Source organism: Colletotrichum destructivum, chromosome 7 (genome assembly GCF_034447905.1).
Source record: "Colletotrichum destructivum chromosome 7, complete sequence".
Classification (NCBI taxonomy): Eukaryota; Fungi; Ascomycota; class Sordariomycetes; order Glomerellales; family Glomerellaceae; genus Colletotrichum; species Colletotrichum destructivum.
The window spans coordinates 795,206-815,713 of record NC_085902.1 but is presented as its reverse complement, the minus strand read 5'-3'; the positions used below and the strand labels follow the sequence as shown (position 1 = coordinate 815,713).

General features: G+C 54.8%; 5 protein-coding genes across 5 annotated transcripts; 2 read left to right on the top strand and 3 right to left on the bottom strand.

The window, feature by feature from the left end:
* Nucleotides 1–3,970: 3,970 nt before the first annotated feature.
* CDEST_10792 (Putative major facilitator superfamily, MFS transporter superfamily) lies at nt 3,971–7,062 on the bottom strand. Its single transcript, XM_062926948.1, has 2 exons — nt 5,678–7,062; nt 3,971–5,629 (listed from the first exon to the last, which is right to left on the bottom strand). Exons 1-2 carry the CDS (start codon nt 6,114–6,116, stop codon nt 4,308–4,310), a joined length of 1,761 nt encoding a protein of 586 aa, XP_062782999.1. The 5' UTR covers nt 6,117–7,062; the 3' UTR covers nt 3,971–4,307.
* Nucleotides 7,063–7,172: 110 nt separating this feature from the next.
* On the bottom strand, nt 7,173–9,420 carry CDEST_10791 (Putative La domain containing protein). The gene is made up of 4 exons (XM_062926947.1): nt 9,276–9,420; nt 8,761–9,058; nt 7,876–8,696; nt 7,173–7,821 (listed from the first exon to the last, which is right to left on the bottom strand). Exons 2-4 carry the CDS (start codon nt 9,013–9,015, stop codon nt 7,674–7,676), a joined length of 1,224 nt encoding a protein of 407 aa, XP_062782998.1. The 5' UTR covers nt 9,016–9,058; nt 9,276–9,420; the 3' UTR covers nt 7,173–7,673.
* Nucleotides 9,421–9,775: 355 nt separating this feature from the next.
* CDEST_10790 (Putative small ribosomal subunit protein uS4) lies at nt 9,776–12,037 on the top strand. The gene is made up of 3 exons (XM_062926946.1): nt 9,776–9,950; nt 10,118–10,699; nt 10,776–12,037. Exons 1-3 carry the CDS (start codon nt 9,909–9,911, stop codon nt 11,781–11,783), a joined length of 1,632 nt encoding a protein of 543 aa, XP_062782997.1. The 5' UTR covers nt 9,776–9,908; the 3' UTR covers nt 11,784–12,037.
* A 279-nt stretch (nt 12,038–12,316) lies between these two features.
* CDEST_10789 (Putative septin, P-loop containing nucleoside triphosphate hydrolase) lies at nt 12,317–16,050 on the bottom strand. The gene is made up of 5 exons (XM_062926945.1): nt 15,749–16,050; nt 15,398–15,456; nt 14,381–14,617; nt 13,853–14,319; nt 12,317–13,793 (listed from the first exon to the last, which is right to left on the bottom strand). The coding sequence occupies exons 2-5, from the start codon at nt 15,399–15,401 to the stop codon at nt 13,158–13,160; spliced, it is 1,344 nt and encodes a 447-aa protein (XP_062782996.1). The 5' UTR covers nt 15,402–15,456; nt 15,749–16,050; the 3' UTR covers nt 12,317–13,157.
* A 2,078-nt stretch (nt 16,051–18,128) lies between these two features.
* On the top strand, nt 18,129–19,666 carry CDEST_10788 (uncharacterized protein). Its single transcript, XM_062926944.1, has one exon. The coding sequence runs from the start codon at nt 18,803–18,805 to the stop codon at nt 19,151–19,153; it is 351 nt and encodes a 116-aa protein (XP_062782995.1). The 5' UTR covers nt 18,129–18,802; the 3' UTR covers nt 19,154–19,666.
* The last annotated feature ends 842 nt before the right edge of the window (nt 19,667–20,508 follow it).

The window sequence follows — 20,508 nt, the reverse complement described above, 5'->3', positions numbered from 1 at the left end:
CGTTGGCTTGAAGTCCTCGTGCCGTCTTGGCTTGACCAGGCCACCACCGAATCCTCTCAACCAACAATCTAGCTTCGAGGGGACACAACGCCATTGGCTACCGTTGCTACGATCATCATACCTAGGTCGTTCGATGCACTGGCCCCCACAGATATGTTGTTAATTCCAATCACCAGAATAAGGCGGCTGTCAAGTGACGCCGGGTGGTCTAGTGGACCAAGGAGCTACTAACCAACCTTCAGGCGTGAGGTCGTCTGCCACTTGGACGAAGGAACCATTCCGTGTGGTTTCACCCCATCATGGGGGGATTTTTATTTATTTTTTCATTATCATTGTATGTCATTAGCACGCCCATTCTGGGGGTCATCTTGACATTTTTTGTATCAACAAAGATCAAATTGTTTGACGACGTTGGGGGCCTCAGGTATCTGGACCGCCCTTCCACCTAAAGAGAAGTTGCCTCATCTGTCCTACGCTTGACACACTTACGACAGAAAGACGAGCCCTTTTTAGACCGCATTAAGGCCGAGCTACCGCACGACCAGACCACCATTCTGTTCATTTCAAGTGTCGGCCCCAGAGAGGGGGCAATCTTTGGGGGCCTGTTGCTTGCTTTCCCACACATCCAGGGACAATGAACGGCCCCAACGTGAGCCCATACCCAATTTCTCGGTACTGGCATTGTAATACTCGGCCTTCTCAGTCGACTGTTCGGGGAGTTTCCTTAGCGGCACCTGCAGATCGTGCGGAACTGCAGGAAAGGATCTCCTCTCCCCAAGGCGAAAGTCCTTCTCGTGACCCGCCGCTCCGCTGATCTGGCAGGATCTGCCATACTGCTACCGACTAGGCCACAATCAGAACTGCTTTGTACACCTGGGCAGAACGGTCCATATTCGAAAGTTGGGACGGGAGATGGCTGGTGAGCTGACTAGGAACGCCTATCATGTTCTCCCGGTCGCCTGCGAGCGCATACGACATTGCTTATGATGGATTCCCGCAGGGCCAGACCCGATGTTACCTGTACATTGCAACGACGGGCCGGCCTGTTCGTCCATTCTCGGTGCCCAAATTTTGTTGGATTGCATATCAGCTCACCCGTCGACCCCTAGCCAGCCCGCACGGGACGAGGAGGCTGCAGCACGCGGCTTATTCGGGCCTGCCAATATGTTGTCTGTCGGAATATGACTCTCACTGCCTGCGTGTGTAGTCTCGCTAGACACGCCGAATCCTACCCCTACCTCCCGCTGCATACGGCACTCGGACGCACACTCGACAGCTGAGCTTGGGATCTGGGGTCGGAGGAAAGGAGATATTAAACATTGCCCGCACGTGCCGGCTAAACTTTGATGAAGTAGCCAGGAAAGCTGTGAAAGATGCAGGTCACTCTATCCGGACAGCACGAGTGTCCAAAAGCGCCCTTCGGCGAAGGACTCCTGCACTCGAAAGGGGGCTCACGTTTGGGAGTTGTCCTCTTATTCTGTGGATGGGCCCATACACAAAAACCAATCAACCACTTCAGATATCCGGGGCGGCACGCACGTCGAGGTTGCACCGGCTCCGCACATTTGTGCATGACAGAAATGCGAGCAGCCAGCCCTCCCTCCCCTCTCGAGGCGAGACCGCGGCGCTGTCTAGGGCGTGAAGAGATTCCCTGGGGCTTCCTGCGTCTATCGTCTCCGTACTTGACAACTGATGAGCAGTTCGGCGCCGCTTCTCCCCGCACGGGGCGACCATGCGGGTGCCGTGGACTGGCAGAACCATCTTGGGTCGAGGGTTCAATAAAGGGAGAGCGGAGCGACTGGTCCCCCTATCACTCCAGGTACTTCTCAGAATATAGGCTGGGCTGGCATGGACGCGCATGGTGTCTACAGGACCCAGACTTGAACCACCCGTGAGGAAGGGCACTATCCGAGACTTACCTTGCCACTCGAGAGACTTTTGAGATTCTTGTATCGCGTCAAGGCGAATAACTACAGTCTTTCCGAAGTGATCCTCAAGGGTTCTGGGTTGAGAAGAAGCCTGTCGAGGTACTGTGGGATGTTGGTTGTATAGAAGTGCTCCCGTCCGTTGATGTACCCCTTTTCTCGGTCCCCCTCCCGCTGAGCCGCGGCCTCCCGTGTTGGACGGGGTGAAATCCCCATGCGCCATCTTTGTGAAGCTCATTTTCATGGTCTTTTAACCGTTGCAACCCGGCCAGTGTTCTCCGTCAACCATTGGGATACCCGTTTCTACTGGTCGGCCGGCAGGTGTTCAGGAGCCAGAGTGGCTCAATAAAGTCAATTTTCAAATCCCGTTCCCGTTCATACCTGATACCAAAATGCAACCCACCTCAACCCGTCCTGGCTGTCCCGAAGAAGAAGCCACCAGATACTTTCTACTCATCACTAAGCAAAGAACTGAGCATCGCGAGAATAGCCACTGGGATAAGTAGAAGACATTCCAGGTTGTCTCTATTCTGGTTTTCCACTGGGTAGGATCCTTCATATTGGATCACTCTGATCGTCTGCTGATGTGTCCGTGTATTTCCCCATAGGCGGCAAGGGAATATCTCCTCCGACCATTTCCGGATACAGCCAAGCTGCGTTTGGAAATAGCAACATCAGCACCTTGTGGAGCGGAAATGGGACTGCACCAACAAGTCTGGATCGCCTAGAGCTACCGGCTTCTGTTGAAGTCTGGATCCATAGACCTGGCGATGTTACACCCCGCAATGGGTAGTTTGACTATCTCCCTGTGGACTTCAGAGCCCCCTCGGCAGCACTACGTCGTGTGTGTGGTTTGCCTCCAGTCATGTACCATGAATGCTGCGCTGCAGTGACACCCAACTCATGGAGTCGTTTGCCAGCATTCGCCACTGGCTAGCCGGCCTTTGCCTGATTGAATAGGTACAGTCCCTTTAAACAGTTTCAGAGCATCGTTCCCATGTATATAGAAGAGTTCAATCGACTCCATTATACCGTGATGTAGAGCACATGGCATGGTTGTGCGGCAAAAGGATGAATAATCATTCCTGTGACCATGCCGCCCACGCCCTACCTATGGAAGACTGTCTGCAATTTCCTCCTCTGCAGATTGCCCCAGCACTCCTCACGCAAAATTCAGGCAAAGGGGGCGACCTGCGAAGCAGCGTGTTTCTTCTTGCTCCATGCTGGTTCCGCTTCCGAAGCTGCCTTCGAATACTGTCTCGGTGGCAAAACCTCGAAGGGTTCCAGCTGGCCGCTCACACTTGCTGAACGTTTGTCTATACTAAGAACCGCCACCTTCGGATGTTCCCTGAGATCATCCCCTCGAGTCGTGGCAAGATATGCTGCCAACAGCATCCGCACGTGTTTCGGAAGTGTTGACGCCGAAGGACCCGCTTGGTTTCATTGTGCAGTTCCCCGGGCGGAGTTTGGCTGCATCGGCGCCGGATGGGGGGCCGGTGCGAGTGGGGCCGATCGATGCTTCGGTGCCAACCAACCTACCTCGCTCAATTAGCAACAATGACCCGCTGGCACAAATCTAATAATACTCTCTCGTCGGCTACTTGAGGAGCTTTTCCTAAACTGAAGAGAGCAAGGCCATCATTACAGGCTGGCGCACGATTTCTGGGAATACATTTCGGGCCTATGTATCATCAGGTAGTTGAATTCGAATCCACGGACTTTTGGCGACTAGGTAGACCAAATCAATCTTCAAAGACGACGGACTGAACGACTAGTTCGATTCTATCAGTATATCGGTGATTTGTTAGAGCGATGTAGGGATGTACAGACGGAGAGTGTTCCCCCTGTCTCTTCACTCAAGGGCAAGCGCGGGAAGAGCATTCTGCGTTGTCAGTCTGCGGGAAGTTTTCACCTCCCGCCACTCCCAGAGCCACAATCGAAACACAAGTGATTGAAAATGTGGCATCAGCAACCCTACGAATCAGTACAACTTTGCAAGACGACAGTTGAAACTCTGCATGACCTTAAGGGCTTGCCGCAGCTCCTCAACATAATTATACTCGCCATGATGTTTTTGGTGATGCCATACTCCAATGCTAGCTTGCTCCACTGGCCTTACTTGATCGGTTCGATTTGAATAGAAATGATTAACTACACTGTCTTGCCAGGCCTATGTTTGCGGAGACGAAGCCCATATTATGTAGCACTGTAAAGGCGAAGGGCCGTTTGAAAGTAGTGCTTGAAGTAGACATGACTTGCTTGCTGCTGCGACCAATGCTAAACACCCATGCACCTCTAAAGTTACTCGCTCCATTCAACCACGTAAGACTTCATACTTCTGCTTCAATTCCCTCATGGGGTTGTTTGTACAGGTGCCGGCGTTCAACCAGCAGCAAACTGACTCTTCTTCCTCAACCCCGGCCCAAACTTCCACAGCAAAAACGGGCCAGGCCACCCAATCGCGATGCCCAGAAACGCGAGCAACGTGTTGCCCCAGCCGTACTCCAGTCTCTGGTACATGCTTGGCGCGAAGAGCGGGAACCCGAACCCGGCCAGACTCCTCAGCACCGTCGTCGCCGCCACCGCGCTCGCGGCGTACTTGGTGTACGTGTCTACCAGGAACCCCTGGATGCACTGGAATCCGATGATGACGCCCGCGCTAAAGATCACGGCGCCGATGTTGGGCGCGATCCAGTGCGCGTGGTGCTGCGCCGTCCAGCCGTAGATCACCAGTCCTATCGGGACCAGCAGAGCGCCGGGAAGCATCATCGGCACGCGGAACTCGGGGCGTCCGGGCCCGCCGTCGGGGGCGTACCGGCGCTTTAAAGCGGCGTATATGCGATCCTGCAGCGGCGCGCACGTCTGGGCGCCGATGAAGAAGCCGAGACCCAGGGAGATGTAGTTCAGCCCGCCGATCCCCACGGACTGGCCGTACTCGCCCGTCCAGAGTGCGGGAAAGGTCGAGAGTACGAGGTACATGAGGCCATACAGATACATCATGTACAGCGCCAGGAACTGGACCAGCGGCTGGGTGCCGAGCAGGCGAAAGGGACGGGTGAGTGCGATGCCGAGGGTGCGGGCGAAGGTGCGGTCCGGGTGGTCAAAGTCGGTGTGCAGGGCGTTGTTGCCCGTCTCCTTGATGAGGCACTTCTTCCGCCGGGCGAGGAGGACGGGCGCGAAGGTCTCCTGGAGGACGAAGAAGCCGATGAACTGGATGACGGCTGTGAGGATGGTGGTGCTGTAGAAAATCCAGCGCCACGTTGTGTTTTGCGTGATGAAGCCGCCGGCGATGGGGCCAATCGCCGGGCCCAGGAGCGGCATGAGACTATAAATCGAGATGGCCTTGCCGCGCTGCTCGGCTTCAAAGAGGTCTCCAAGGACGCCGCCGCCGATGGCAAGGGGCGCGGAGCCGCCGAGGCCGGCGAAGAAGCGGAACGCGATGATCTGACTCTTTGTGCGGGCGAGACCGCATCCGAGATTGAAGAACATATAGAAGAGGTTCGTCAGCTGGAGGACGATGACGCGTCCATACAGCTCTGAAAGGGGACCCCAGGCCAAGGGGCCGATGGCATAGGCGAGAACGAAGATGGAGAGGACAAGAGCTTGCTCGAAGGAGCTGGCGATGTTGAATTCATCGCCGATGGCCTCCAGCGCGGGGGCAACCATGGACGAAGAAACTGGCGAGAGGAGGGTGAAGCAAGATACTGGGGATGTCAGTGAGGGCCAACCTTGTCATTCGGGAATCGACATACTGCAGAAGACTGCTGCCCACTTCCTTTTCATGGACCACTGCTTCGGGTTTCCAGGGTCGTTTGGGCCATCCCATGTCACCAAGTTCGGATCCTGTGGGGTTCGGGTAGTTGGTGTCTTTTCCAAGTCCGAAGGAGGACCGAGTTCCAGATCTCGCCTGTTCTCGATGCCGTCTCTGACTTCGGATATCGTCCTCGACAGAGATTGTGATCTGGCGCTCCTCAAGCTCTGGTGGGCGCGCTCGCCGTGTCCGGAACTGCTATCGGTGTCGTCCGAGCAGATGGAATGCTGCGAGGAATCCAACTGTTTCTCTCGTACTTCCTTTTCCGCCGGCGCAGAGATGGCTTTCTCGACCTCCTGTCTCAACGTTGTGCGCCGCGGGCTTGTTGACGGGTCACCATGGCGAGACTCGTTTTGAGCTGTGTTGTTCGTCTCCGTCATTGCCCTTCCAGTTTCACTGTTACGGAAAAGTTCAACGTTTGTGTCTGAGCATGCCAGACTTATCCGACCTTGGTGCAGATAGGATTACGACGCAGTACAGAGCCGGACGACAGATGGTTTTGTACAAGTAAGAGAAGGAGTTGTAATTACACTTGTACAGCTCCAGACAAATGGAAAAGATGTTCAGTTAAATATAAAGAAGACCAGCGACTGGAAGAGAAGGGCAGACGGGTGTTGAAATTCTTTGCACCCACCCCAGCTAGTGTTCCCCAGAAGCGCGGCCCGCAGCGCATCGCTTCTCCATCGGCCACACTTCAGGACTACTTTGCACTTCGGGAAGGTGGAAGTTGTGCCGATATCTTTGGCCCAAGACGAGCTAAAGTGGCTGGCTTACTGTCCAATGACGTCCGCTGACACGGTCAGATCAGAAGCGGCCAAGAGCACCATAGAAAGACCGAACACCAACGCCGGGTATAAGTACACCCATGACCACATGATGCGGTCTGAAGCGACGCTAGGCGCAGACACCCCCGAAACTTCGAAAGTCCTCAGCCGCCTCCGTAGTGTTCCGGGACATGGGTTCTGTTTGTGAGCAAGCCGACATTGAAACAGTGGGAAGAATGGATGATGCTCTTAGTCAAAGCGGACATAGAGAACCACAAGCAACAAACGCCGTGGCTCCCCTGGCGCGTAGGCGCATGGCGCAGCACTGAGAAATCGACAGAACCGAGTGACCGGGGTTTGCCTCCGTACTCCGTGCGGGCTGGTCTGCCCGTCCCGGCGTCCGGTGCCGAATCGGCAGCGCATGCCGGACCGCTGACGTTCGGATGACAGCTCCTGTTGGCTCGTCCTGAGTTTGGTTGGAGCTAACGAGCCATGTCTCCACAATCTGGCTGTCTTGCAAACTCGTCACCTTATCCAATCTCAGAATCTGTGACGACCAAGATCCTTGGGCGGTGTGCTTCGTCCCTACTATCTCGGAATTTGACCGACAGTGCAGATACGAGGGCTGGCGATCGATTGAAATTTTTAATAACCAGCCGATTTTGCCGGCCCGAGATTCGGCATGCTGCTCGCGCGTTGCTGGCACTACAGTAGCTGGTCGGTCCCCAACAAAAAGCCGCCCAAGGTCAAGCGGTCGGTCCTCAAGCAAACATACGTACTTCTTAAGTGCCCTTCTCACGACAATTCGACTGATTCGGGGAGCCAACAGTTGTTGAAGTGGTCAGAAATATCTCGATTGACTAACATGTGACACGGCAGAGAGCCGCATATCCGCTGATGAATAGTGACAGATAGTTCTCGCAGTTGCGCTTTTTGCAAGATGGGGGGAGGGACTCTCCGCCCAAAGTCACATGCTCATGCTATTCGTAACAACCAGACCTCTAAGCCAGATATACCTAAAGCCAAGTCCCATGAACGCCGTAGACCGTTTGCCTCGTTTTGTCGACGGGCGGGAGAGCCAAAAAAGTCGAGTCCGATAAAGTTGCTTTTGTAAGTGGTATCTTGTTTCAGAGGAATCCAAGGCACAAATGGGTAGACATCCACCGCATCCGCCTATGCGGCGACATCAGTCTTGGTGTCAACCTTCTTCGCCTCGGGCTGGGCGGCGCCATCGTCCTCGCGGGAGCGCTTGCCGTTGTTGTTCTTATCTTCCGCGACAGTCTCGCCCTTGCCGTTCGTGGCCTGGATGGTAGGCTTGCCACTGCAGGAATAGTCAGTCACGCTGTTTGTTTCACGAGCAGGGATTGATACGTACGCGTTGCGGTCGCTCGTGACCTCGCTGGGGTCCTTGCGGTTCTCCTGGTTGTCGCGTCCGCCCCGGCGGTCGCGGTCGCCACCACGGCCACGGTCACCACCACGGCCACGGCCGCGACCACCGCGTCCACCGCGGCCGCCCCTGAAGCCGTTCTTCTGGTCGTTGTCACGGCGCTGCTTCCAGTCGTCCTTGCCAAAGTTGCCGCCACGGCCACCGCGGCCACGACCGCGTCCACCACGGTCGCTGCCCTCCTTGCCCTCGAAGAATCGGCGAGACGAGTTGGGCTCGAGCTTGCCGGCGTTGATCAGGGCGCTCTTCTCACGGACGTAGTCGATCTTGGGCATGATCTTCAGGTCGTGCTCCTTCCACTTGGGCTTGGGGTCGAGGGCGACAAACTTCTGTGCGGCCTCCTCATCGGGGAACTCGACGAAGACGGAGCCCTTGAAGAGCTTCTCGTTGGTGCGGCGAAGACGGACGGCGTTGATGGGGCCGAACTGGGTGAAGAAGGCCTCGAGGTCAAACTGGGTAGAGGGCTCCTCGTCGCCAAAGCCCTTGACGTAGACGCAGCGGGCGTTGTACTTGTCGCTGCCAGGGGTGTAGGGCTGCTTGCGCTGGATGGTCTCCTCGCCCTCCTCGCCGGCAATGTTGACCTGGGTGCTCTCCTTCAGAGCAGCGACAACGGCGGAATAGGGCTGGAAGCGGCGCATGCGCTTGAAGTTGGTAATGGTCTTGAGAGGGATGGGCTTATTCTCGAAGCCGCCAGTAAGCTCCCACAGGTACTTATCGTGCGGCAGGTTGCTGTCGGAAAGGTAAAACTCGACCTAGATTCGGTCACGTCAGCCAATGCCATCGTTGTCTCCGAAATACGCGAGTGCAGCGCCTTACCTGCTTCCGGATCTCAACAGGGTCGTCGGTCTCCTTGAGTAGCGAAGCGTCGAACTTCACGTTGTTGGCGTGCTGCTTGTTGTCGATCTGAGCAGTCGTCTTGATGATATTGGCGTCCTTCTTCTCGGACTCGGCAGACTTAGCCTCGGTCTCCTCGACCTTCGCAGGCTCCTCAACCTTCGTAGGCTCTTCAACCTGGGCGGGCGCCTCGGCAGCGACAGCCTCGATGGGCTTGGTTTCCTCGGCGGCGCTCATGTTGGAACGAGTCGAAATATGTGAATTGCGCGTGGCGGATGTTCTGCGAAACGGAGAAACAATCAATGACGGGCTCCTCTTCAGAAATGGAATGCGCCGTAGTCAAACAGATATACCAGCGTATACAGAATGAGTAACACGGCGAGGGAGAAGCAGTGTCGAGGGTAAGGTTAGGAGGAATATTGTGTGGCGGGGTAGTAGGCAGGCGATAGGTAGTAGTCATCCATAGAGGACAAGTGAGTAATTCGGAGAAAGCTTACAGTGGTAAAAACCAGTCAATGCGAATCGGCGACTCTAGAGCAAGTTGATTTCTGATTCAGGGAGAGTGTCTTGTTGCTTGAAACTTTGGACACTGCCTGGTAAGAAAACAATAAATCTTTCGTAGTGATAGCGCGCAGGAATGGCAGAAAAAAAAAAGAGCAGCATCGGCCCCCCCCCAAAGCAGTATTTTGCGACGAGAATTCGCATGCACGACGAAGCTCCAGTTTCTGCCGCAGCGGGTTGCGCGCGCTCGATACCACACCGCCCGCAGCCGAGCTCCACTGGTGGAGTGGGGGGGGGGAAGAACGAAAAAATCAACCACACAAATGACAGTGAACACTGTGAGAGGCTGGGTACGTACCGGCTTTATCCTAGGGGACTTCGCCTCCAGCCTCCCACGACTCAAGGAGATCTCTGCTTGTGCCTTAGGTAAGCAGTTAGGAGTCGAATCACCTGCTCTTTCACGTGACTACGTGACAGCTCTGTCAAGTCGGTTGAGGTACGTACCGCCTCATCGGGAGATGCCGTCCCATCACCAAAATTTCCGTCTCTGCGTCTCATACTCCTGAAGCTGTCGCCATCTGTCCAGCTCCTAGTACGCGATCACATCACCCCACCCCAATTAGCTCAAAATGAGAGGCAGAAAACCAAGATGGTACAGCTTGACCAAGCCTGTAAGCCCCCCCCCCCTAACCTGCTCCTCTGGCTTCGGTGTCAATCATAGCCCCATCTCTCTCCCAAACGCTCTGCGAACAACCTCATGCGACACTCCCCCAACCGCCTGCAATTCTCACACGGCGGGACCACGAATAGAAGCTAACCGTCCAACCCTCGTCAATAGAAAATCCGCCAGTCATGGAACAAATACAACCTGTATAACCTGGCCACGGCGAGGCTGAAAAACAATCGCTTTGCTAGGACCTTCTTCCAGCAGAAATGGGAAGCCAAGTCCATGACCCGAAGCTACCACGGCGCCCACATCAAGGAGTCGGATTGGAACCGCGCCTTTTCCCGCCGTCTCTTCTCCGCCGTAGACATGCCGCCCGAGTACCTCGCCACGTTCGACGGCTCCGAGCAAGCCGCTGGCCGCGGTTCCGGCTTACACTCTGAGCCCGGCTCCAAGGGAAGCACGCCCTCCGCCGGCGACTTCTCCCGCTACGAACATGAACGGCAGGCCCGGGCTCGGAGGTTCAGCCGCCCCTCGACCTCTTACTCTCATCCGGCGCAGTTGACTGCTGCCAGAGATTCAAAGGGCCAGATGCTGGCCCGGCCCGTCCACGAAATGACGCCGTACATGATGATGGCCTACGCGCCGCTCGAGAGGAGGCTAGACGTCGCCATCTTCCGAGCCATGTTCGCCAGCAGCACGCTACAAGCCAAGCAGTTCTGCACACACGGCGCCGTCAAGGTTAACGGCAAGCCGGTGAGTTCCTGAAAAAGAAGAAAAAGGTGTAAACCACGTGGTTGAGCACTTGATGACTGATTCCGTCTAATTCCAGATGCGATACGGCTCCTACAAGCTTAACCCGGGCGACATGTTCCAGGTCGACGTTGACTCGGTCCTCTACGCCACCGGGCGTCCGAAAACGCCCGCCCACGCAAAGTTTCTCGCCGGTGAGGACTGGGAGTCGGCGAACGCCGTTAAGGACTCCAGGCAGGGCAAGAGCCGCATCCTCGACCCGGAGGCCTCAGAACAGGCCGCCGGTGACACACCAGTCGAGGCCGAGGCCGAAGCCGCCGCCGAGGCAGCCGTCGAGGACGCCGAGGCCAAGGCTGCGGCCCCTGAGGATGGCGAGGGCGATGCCGCTGCTACCGAATCAGCAGAAGAGAGCCAGGCCTCTGAGGAAGAGCGCCGCGCCGCGCACCACAAGCAGCTCAAGGCCCTCGTCCGCTCTGCAAGGATGCTCATCCACGACGGCGATGGCCTCAACCCCCGCAAGAAGCGCCAGCTGCGCGCCTTCATGACGGAAGCCAAGCGCGCCATCTCGTCCGCAGGCCGCGTGACTAATGCCGAGACGTCCCTCAACGACCCCAACGCCGTCATTGACAACCTCTCCGGCCTGCTCAAGGACTTCAAGCTTGACGGCTCTAAAGTCGAGGCCGTCCCTGCTGAGGGTACCGCCGAGGGCGACCAGCAGGCCAGCCAGAAGCCGGCCCACAAGGAGAAGGCCACCACTGATACCATCACGGAGCTCCTCTCCTCCAAGGAGTTGCGCAAGCAGGTCGACGGCCTGACGCGACAGGAGCAGAACGCGCTGGCCAGTCTCCTCCGCCAAAACGCCGAGAACCCTATCGATGAGTCCAAGCCCTACTGGACCCCCTGGGAGCCGCGCCGCTACATGGCGCCCTTCGCCTTCATCCCTCGCTACCTCGAGGTGAACCAGAACATCTGCGCCGCCGTCTACCTCCGCCACCCCGTTGCGCGCCGCGGCATGGCTGAGGTGCCTACTCCCTTCCCCTACGAGACCAACCAGTTGGCCTTCAACTGGTATCTGAGGAGGCATTAAACATGTAATATTGACGATGGTTACGTGTGCGAGGCACGTCGAGAGTGTCGGGGGCGGAGGGGGTAGTACCGCCGAGGCGGGGAGTCGGCGGCATTGTACAACAGGATATAGACCCTCAACTTGTAGGACTGCATGTAAAAGGCTCGGATGCAGCCTCATATGTACATCATCAATGGCAAAGAAAAGTGATACACATCTTGGCTCGTCAAGACATTGGAGAAGGACTATTTACTTACTCCCTTAGTTGGTTCCACTTTAAGCTTGATGCCGTGACAGGTGCTTGCCACAAAAGATCATCTCGATAGTGTGCTTGCAAGAAGAGGCCCCATAGGGGTTGTTTGGTACCACCACACACACCTAGCCACTTTGTTGACGCATACTTTTCTTAATCAACTCGAGGTATCAGCTTACCACTCAACACGCGGCCCCAGTGCGTTTGATGCCAGTCGTGGGGTGTGCCAAAGACGCGCGTTGGTATCAGGCCTGTCACAGGAGGTACATTCACTCAAATCATGTCATGGGAACAACATCTAGGGAATCATCTTTTTCGGTACACACAAAAACTAGTAGCAAAGGGAAGACACCAAGGAAATGAAATGCCAAGTAAACGAAAACACCTGTCATGCCAGGCCATCTTCGACCCTCCTTCTCCATGACCCCATCCGAATAAAATACAACATCGAGGGGGGGATTGCTTGCTAGAATAAGCGGGCTGCTCCGATCTTCACGACGCTAGCGTTAACTTCTATCCATCATGATTGTGTGCGTCGGCAGCTGGAGGGAAATTGGCTGAGTCAACACCATAAGGCGACAGAAGAGTATCGAGCGTGGCGTCGTAGATTATAAGAAAACCCTATTCCGAGTGGCAAGTCTCTCTTCTTCGAAAAGAAATGAATCCACGAGGATACTCTGCTAACGCATGTGTCCCACTGACCAAATCAATCGTCTCTTCCCGAGGTCCTCCTCAGCCGAGTCCGCCATGAGACAGACGAACCACGGCCAGCAGAGCTTCAAAAAAAGTGTGCCGTTGAAACGCCTCATCGCCAGAATCAAGCCTCACGGAAGCAATGACTCCTCGTATTTGTTTCTTTTGCATGTTTCCCTCCTCAGTCCGCGTCAAGCCCCCCTGCGTGCCTGCTTCGTAAAGACTTTTGGTGATGTTGGGATTCCGTATGTGATTAGATGAGGGGTTGTTTGATTAAAAGAGGTCCGGAGAAAGGGGGTGATAAGAAAAAACAAGAAGAGAATCGAGACAAAGAGACGCGTTGTGCTGGTATTGTATGGGCATCATTGGTACTTAGACATGGGTCGTAGAAAGGAGAGAATGCGAACAACGTGCGGCGTCAAGAGACCAGGGACGAGGGAGGAGGCTTCTTAACGGAGCGAGAAGCCCTTCCGCTTGCCTTCCTTCTCGATGGGCCGGCCGCTCTCGACTCTTTGCTTCTTCTCTTCGAGCTCCATGCGTTGGCGCTCCAACTGCTCCTTCATCTCTCTGTGGCGGGAGTAGAGCTCTTCTTCGCTCTGCTTCAGCTTGCTCTCTTTCTCGGCGACCTTTTGCTGGAAGACCATCTTCATTTCGGCTTCCATCTTGGCGAGCTTTTGCTCGTGTAGGGCGCGCTCCTCCTCCTGTTTGACAGCGGGGTTGACCTCCTTGAAAACACTTGGGTCTTGCGACACGCCCATGCCAATGAGCTTGTCGGTGCGGTAGTTCTCGTACAGGCTGTTGTTGGTGTGCTCCTTGAGCTCCTCCATGTGGGTACGAATGAGCATCTGGCGGAGCTTGACGAAGTCGCAGTGCTCCTCATTGTCGACCTCAATGACACCCCAGGGGTAGCTACGTCCGCGGACCTTGCGTCCGTCGGCGTTGGTGATCTCGTTCGTAGCGCCAACCACGGCGAAGGGGACCTTGGACATGATCTCATTGTTCTCCGCAATGGTCTCCTCATCGTCGAGCTCGTAACGAGGACCCTCAAAGATCTGGATATCGTGGTACTTAATGTCGGAAAGAATCTGGACATCAGAGGTTAGCATGAGCAATAACCAAGGCATCGGAACTGAAAACCACGTACTCTTGACTTGAAGTTGGCGATCTCCTCGTCGGTGAGGGTGTCGGCCTTGGCAATGACGGGGATCAAGTTAACCTTGGTGTGAAGGCGGCGCATGACCTCGATCTCAAGGGGCTTCAGAGAGTGGCCAGTGGGCTGGATGAAGAAGACGCAGGCATGGATACGGTTGTCCACGATGTTCATCCTGTTCACCTTGTTCTCGGCATCGAGGTAGGCGTCGTAACGCTGCTCAATGTTGTCAACGATCGGGCGCCAGGACTCGTCGTTGTTGACAAAGTCGCCGAAGCCAGGGGTGTCAACGACGGTCAAGCGGAGACGGACGCCAGCCTCCTCGATGTCGGCGCTGATGGACTGAATCTGGACAGTCTTGGGGAGGATGTCGAGGCTAGGTCCCTTGCGCTCCTTTGGGGGGTACAGTGAGGTGTTGAAGAGTGTGTTGACAAGGGTCGACTTTCCGAGTCCGGATTCACCTGAAGAAAGATTCCGGTCAGCCATTGTTTTCGACTACAGAGTATAGAAGCCCAAACTCACCAACAACCATGACGTTGAAGTTGAAGCCCTTGCGGACACTCTTGCGGTGCCATTGGTTAGGTAGGTTGGCAAAGCCAACATAGCCGGTCAGCTTGCGACGGACAATGTTCCTAAGATCACTGGAGGGAGCCGAGGAGGCACCGCCAGCTTGGTAAGGGTCAGAAGCTGGGTCTTCCGCAGGGGGCGAGGTGGGCGCCCTCGAGGGCGGCGGGGAGGTGGCGGGGGAACCTTCGGAGGCTGGAAGTGCAATCACGTTAGCAAACCATCGTCTTGCTCAAAGAATGTTAATAAGTATGCATTGGCAAGGCAGAGGCTTGAGGAGGTGCTCTGACATGCTGGAGGAACGGTTGGCAGAGCCATGTCGACCTTGGCTGGCTGGTTGGCGACCTGGGGTTCCTGGGAGGATTCCGACCGAGGGTGTTTAATGGGTGGCGGAGTACTGTGATGGGTGTTCTGATAAAGATCCTCGTATGATATGGGTTTGTTGGGCCCGATCTTGGGTACATCATCCACGTCAAGCATGCTCTTATAGCGGCGAACAGTGACAGTCGAGTCCGAGAAAGCTTCCGAGGTAGACCTGGAATTCCCCTTGGCCTTGTGGACGACGATATCGACGGTTCCCGGCAGGCTGCTGTATCTCCTGGAGGAATCGTAGGTGGTGGACTTGTCGAGCTGAACGCTCCTGGTGCGTGCCTTGACGTGTTCGACCAATTTGAGGACCATTGCGGATGTTGTGCTGTGTTGATCTGAGTGGTGTAGGGCAATATCTCTGGCCTATTTCATAAAGGACCAAAAAAGGAGAACCCAAGAAAACGGTAGATTGGTAGAACGAATGAGACCGTGTAACGAGAGATGCGTTGATGTCGAGAGGAGGGTTCCAAAATGTAGGTCGAGACGAGAGACGGGTGATAATCCAAGGTCCCGTAGAGCAATTGCCCATTGATGGCTCTTGGACTCCTCTTGCCTGGCCATGCCTTGCCATTGTCTCACGGTGTAGTATCGGGGGAAGGTGCTTACCCATATCGAATATCGTCGGGGCTGTTAACTCAAAGGTTGGATTGATCTGGAGGAAAGATCTAGAGCACAGAGAAAGAGTTAGCTATGCCGCGACGTGTGTGTGGCAATGATGCCGATACCGAGTAGCTAAGCGTCGGGGAGGCGAGGTGGAAAGGGAGACTTTTGGTCGACGGTGGGAAGTGGTGATGGGGGTAGAAGAGACTGCGCAAAGGCAAGATCAAGCCAGGTCGCCGGCCGATGGGACAGAAGAAAGGAGACAACGGCCTGACGACGGTCTTGTTTGTTTCTCACCGTGTGGTCTAGGGATGGAAGGAGGATCGCACGGGGTCAGATGAAGGAAGACGTACGTACCTGGACGTCTACAAAGCAGTCGCGTGTCAAGGAGCGTCGCAGATGGGTAACGAACGAGAGAAAGGGATGCGAGAGAGTTGGTCAAGGAGAGAGGGAAGAAGAAGAAAAAAAGGGGGTCTGGCGGCAGACGAATGGGAGACCTCGCGGTTCCGAAGAAGTGATGCTGGAAATGCCGAAGCAGTATGGATGATGGGTCGAAGGGAAGAAGATTCACAACCTCGGGGAAGAGAGAGTGTGAGATGGTTGTGAAGTCGAAGTCGAGGGAGGTAGGTTCTCAATGAACATACGTTTTGGGTGGGAAGGGGAAATTTAGGGTGCGACGGGGGACAAGAAAGATTTGGCTGTAGCCTGTGAGGGACCCCGTCCGTTTCCTGACGACTGTGCTCCCTTTTCCCACGTCCCTGTTGCTCGTCTCTAATGTGCTGCTGCTGCTGGCGCTGTTCCTCCTGCACCCTGCTACACTGAGTGGTCTCTGCACCTAAGGGAAGGGACCGACTGGCCTGCGGTTGTCGGGTCATGTCAGGTCGGGTCCCTGTTGGCCAGTGCTTGCTGTCACGGTACCTCTGCAACAGGGGGCCGGCATGCGCTGTAAGGTCGGGTGGTGTTGGGCCTGAGACGGCACGCTGCTGTCCCCTTCTTCTCCAACTCCATTCCTCTCATTCTGTCTCCCTATCGAAGCAAAAGGGGGTTGAGTTGTGCTAATCCCGGTTAGGCTAGCTTGGTTCGTGTGGATGTCCGACAAGGATTGTTGATGGAGCAAGCGAATTAGAGACCGGGGCTTCGCTCAACGGCGAAAATCCATTGGTCAGGCGACGGTGGTCGTAATGAAGCTTCAGGAAAAAAACCACCAAAATGAGGACCTGGAGATTGGGAAGTGAACGACAAGGCGATTTGCAACCTAGTTGAACCAGATCAACCAAGCTTACGTCTCTCAATTTTCTTCTTGTTTCCTTTTTCTTTTTCTCTCTCCTTTTTTTTTCTCTCTTTCTATTCCGCTATCTTCCCCTCTTTCTTTTCTTCTAACGGATACCGGCTCCTGTAACCGTTCGGTCAAGAGTGAGCCTGGCTGGCTGAGCAAACAAGTCCCTTCCCGAGGGGCAACGGCATGAAAGGACCCCTTATTCATGCCCGACAGACACTTGGATGGCCTGTGATGCTTTTCCTATTGGCATCCGCTCCACCAAAAAGCAAAGTCCAGTTTAGGTACCACATGCCCTGTACATTAGTGCATGTGATGTGTATGGATAGAGTGCCAACAGTTCACTGGCGAGGGGGGGCCAAGAAACAATCCGGGGCGTTTCGGGCAGGCCAGCGCGAACTCCTATTGCTGCTACACGATGGAAGTCGCCGCATCGAATGCCTCGCCTCGCATTCAAACCGCAGGAGGCCCAAAAAGGCCTCGCGTCGTCTCTCGTGACAGTGACAGGTGTCCCGTGGGAATGAAACGGGTCGGGGGTTTTCTCAGTGTCGGCTTCTTGCGTGTTTGCTGCGTGCATTAAAGTACTGTCAACAATGCAAGCAAGCTGCAAAGTTACGTATTCGTACAGATTCAGTGTCTCTCAAAGCCAAACTTGGGACGAAGATGAGACTGGTTGTTGCTTAACTCTGCTGTACCTGCGCAGATCTTGTCCATACCCATACAGATATTGGGTATGCCCCCGGCAGCGAAAAGATTACGGGATCCTTCCTTTTTGACTTGGAGTGACTACGGTAGATAGCAGCAGCCCGATATTCAATTTCCAGTCCCATCCAGGATTCATGGGACGAAGAAAGTAAAGAGCACTTGTAAAGCCTGTGCTGGGGAAGAAAGGTAGGTATCCAGACACAGAGCACCACTAAAAACAGGGACCGGCACGGTCTGGCCTGGCAATGGCAGTGGCATGGACCACCGTGGATACCGCCGAAGAGTTGAAGTGTGGGCTGAGATGAAATGGGAGACGTGGAATTAAATGGCAAACTGCCACTCTAGACCCTATGATGCGTGGGGTCCTTGTACCCTGCGCAGATTAAAGTACGCCTCAGGCAAGCACTGCTTCCTGGTGATTGACTCTGTCCAGACAGATGCTAACATGGAAAAAAACGCGCTCCGATTCAAACACACGGACCGTTTCCTGACACTGACTTCACTACCACCCCCCCAAGTACACGTGTACTATGCCAAATGCTCGTTGCTGCAAGCTTGACACCCCCTTCCCTTCCCTCCCTCCCTCCCTCCCTCCCTCCCTCCTGGCCGCTCTCACCTATCCGTATCCGTACAGTAAACCCCGTGGACCTGCAGGAGTGGTCCCTGGACTGGGTCCCTCCTTCGGGACTTGCCAGACTCGCCACGAAGAAACCTGGAGGGAGGGAACCACACAACACTCGTTTCTCTAGCTGTACTCTGCCGAAGGCTACCCCCGCCGCTAGCTTTCTTCAGCGTTGGTGACTCGGCATCTATCCCCGGGCACCGCGAGCCACCCACTTCTTCATCTCCTTCGTGATGATGGACACAGGACACTCGACGATGCTTGCAGTTACGAGGTCGAGCCCCGAGACAACCTGTCTGTCAAAGATCGAATCGTGCGGCTGGCTTATTCAACCCGAATCGAGACCCTTCCCTCCTTCAGGCCCATGAAATCCCGCGCCGTCTGCTTTGTCGCTCTCATATGAATCGGCCTCGATAAGCAACTTGATGTAGGTTTGGTAGCCTGAGCCAGTCTTTCCGTGTCTCGGGTTTTGGCAGTCTTGCCCAGACTCCTTGCCTTCGTCACACAACTATGCTGATCGGCCGAGTGCATATTCTGTGGTAACAGTCACGGCGTAAACAAACAAGAAAACCACAAAACCGCTGCTTCCTAGTTGGCCCGCCCGCAAACACTTTCAAAGCCTGCCACTTTAATCTGCCAGATCAAGCCACCTATCAAAATGTATTGACCGAACCCGCCTCGTTCTTCATTGACGATAGAATTCCTTGCTTTCAGCCGCCCATGTATTTGGCCGTGCTCAAACAACCGATACCTGCGCGGCGACAGAACAGAAGAGGTACCGATAGAAGTCCGAAAGAGGCCCGGCACTATGGGAAAGTTTGGTCGATACCCGGCGGCCACGATTATGATATGGGTCTCATTTGGCGGCACAGAGCGACTCGCCCTTCTTGCAATAACTTGCCCGAAACAAAGATGTAAGTTGCTGTTTTATCTCACGGCATTTGAGGTCGAGCGTCACTGGTGGATTGGATGGGCTCACCCACATAATCCTCATACGCAACCAATACAGTATTGCAGACAAACCCAGCCCGGCTCGGGAAGTAGTGATCAACCAAGACGAGACGAGTCGCACATGCCGTTGATTACAGTTATTGCGGCGGTTTTCCAGGTCACTGACCGGGTAGAGAATGCTTGTCAAAAGACGCCGGCTCCGTTTTAGCGGTATCCTGTGTAAGCAATCAGCCATTTTCATGGTCTCAACGAAGACGACATCGCCGTAGGGTCCGGAAATATACTCCTTTATTGAACTAAGGCGATATCCCCGTAATCAGCATAGCAATCCTCGCCGTCGTAGAACTTATGGGGGAAGGACATTGGCGACTGATGTTGCCAATAGCTCCGACCTCGTTACCGTCTAGCCGCAACCCGAAACTCGATAACCTGAGCATTTATCTTTATCCCACTTTCATTCAACGGCCAATTGGTCTGGCGAAACGCATCTAGGCACACTTGTGCAGAGTTCCCATCGAGTAGCTCTTGAACATGATTATATCAAGCCTAACCTTATGAGGGTCTTGGAGCGCAGACACACCAGGCCGAGCGAGTCTAGTCCAGCGGCAGTAGGCAGTAGGGTGGCAATTCAGAATTGACGCCTGCTTTGAAAGTCCATCAATCCGAGACTGGTTGGCAGCGTTGAACGGACAGTATCTGGCCGGGTGGGTATCTTGCGAGCAGAGCGAGGAGTTCAGTACTGCGTAAGGAGCAACCAGCGCGCCATTATTTTTGAGGTGTATCACACTCTCTGACCATCCTTACCTAGCTCCCTCATTTCCGGGACGTCAGCGTTGAGAAACTTGTCACGCCCGGGTATCTCGACCAGAAGTAGTTGCATATTCTTAGTAGAAAAAAGATGTGATCCAGTCGTACAACCTTGTGCCCTAGGTCTTGGTAGGGAGCGCATGTCGTGGCCAGCATCTCAGACGTACGCAACGAGAGACCGGTCTGACAGCAAGTCTTGAAACGACGGGATTCTTATGCTGGGTCGAGTTTCTCACAATGACCAAACATGACCACAATGACGGTAGCATCCAACCGACCTCTAGTTGGGTTCTGCTTTAGGCGACAGTCGTTCTTACTCACATACACTGATGAAATCAACAAAGTTTTCAAGTTTTTGAGCTGACAGGTTCGCCTTGCAACAAGCTAGGACGAACTGATCGAAGTTAATCACGGTAGACAATGAAAGACGAATCTCTCGAATATACTCCTCAGATGGCGAGCCTGCCACCTGCCAAGAACTGGTATGGTATTGCCTCTGCAAACCAGGAACAACCGGGGCCTACCTGTCTTTTCTGCGGAGGCACTTCCTACCACCCTGGACGTGGACTCGCCAGAACCGAACCTTGACCCACCGAATCCTCCCAATGATTGAGGTATGAGGTCGTCCGAAAAGACTTTTGAAGTTCTAGGCTCACCCAGATTGACCGTGACATTTCAGACATGTCATCGTCACATGGGAGAGGGGCGGCAGCGGCCGGGGTGGGAGCACTGGAGGAGAAAACCTGGCGCCACAGA

Excerpts from the sequence above, each read along its gene's own strand:
- CDEST_10792 (XM_062926948.1), bottom strand. The coding sequence starts at position 6,116 with ATGACGGAGACGAACAACACAGCTCAAAACGAGTCTCGCCATGGTGAC. Across the intron at positions 5,630-5,677 it reads GTGGGCAGCAGTCTTCTGCA|TATCTTGCTTCACCCTCCTC; the intron begins GTATGTCGATTC and ends TGACATCCCCAG.
- CDEST_10791 (XM_062926947.1), bottom strand. The coding sequence starts at position 9,015 with ATGAGCGCCGCCGAGGAAACCAAGCCCATCGAGGCTGTCGCTGCCGAG. Across the intron at positions 8,697-8,760 it reads CTGTTGAGATCCGGAAGCAG|GTCGAGTTTTACCTTTCCGA; the intron begins GTAAGGCGCTGC and ends GACCGAATCTAG. Across the intron at positions 7,822-7,875 it reads GTCACGAGCGACCGCAACGC|TGGCAAGCCTACCATCCAGG; the intron begins GTACGTATCAAT and ends CTATTCCTGCAG.
- CDEST_10790 (XM_062926946.1), top strand. The coding sequence starts at position 9,909 with ATGAGAGGCAGAAAACCAAGATGGTACAGCTTGACCAAGCCT. Across the intron at positions 9,951-10,117 it reads GGTACAGCTTGACCAAGCCT|AAAATCCGCCAGTCATGGAA; the intron begins GTAAGCCCCCCC and ends CCTCGTCAATAG. Across the intron at positions 10,700-10,775 it reads TCAAGGTTAACGGCAAGCCG|ATGCGATACGGCTCCTACAA; the intron begins GTGAGTTCCTGA and ends GTCTAATTCCAG.
- CDEST_10789 (XM_062926945.1), bottom strand. Across the intron at positions 14,320-14,380 it reads CTTCAACGTCATGGTTGTTG|GTGAATCCGGACTCGGAAAG; the intron begins GTGAGTTTGGGC and ends ATCTTTCTTCAG. Across the intron at positions 13,794-13,852 it reads TCGCCAACTTCAAGTCAAGA|ATTCTTTCCGACATTAAGTA; the intron begins GTACGTGGTTTT and ends TCTGATGTCCAG.
- CDEST_10788 (XM_062926944.1), top strand. The coding sequence starts at position 18,803 with ATGGGAAAGTTTGGTCGATACCCGGCGGCCACGATTATGATATGGGTC.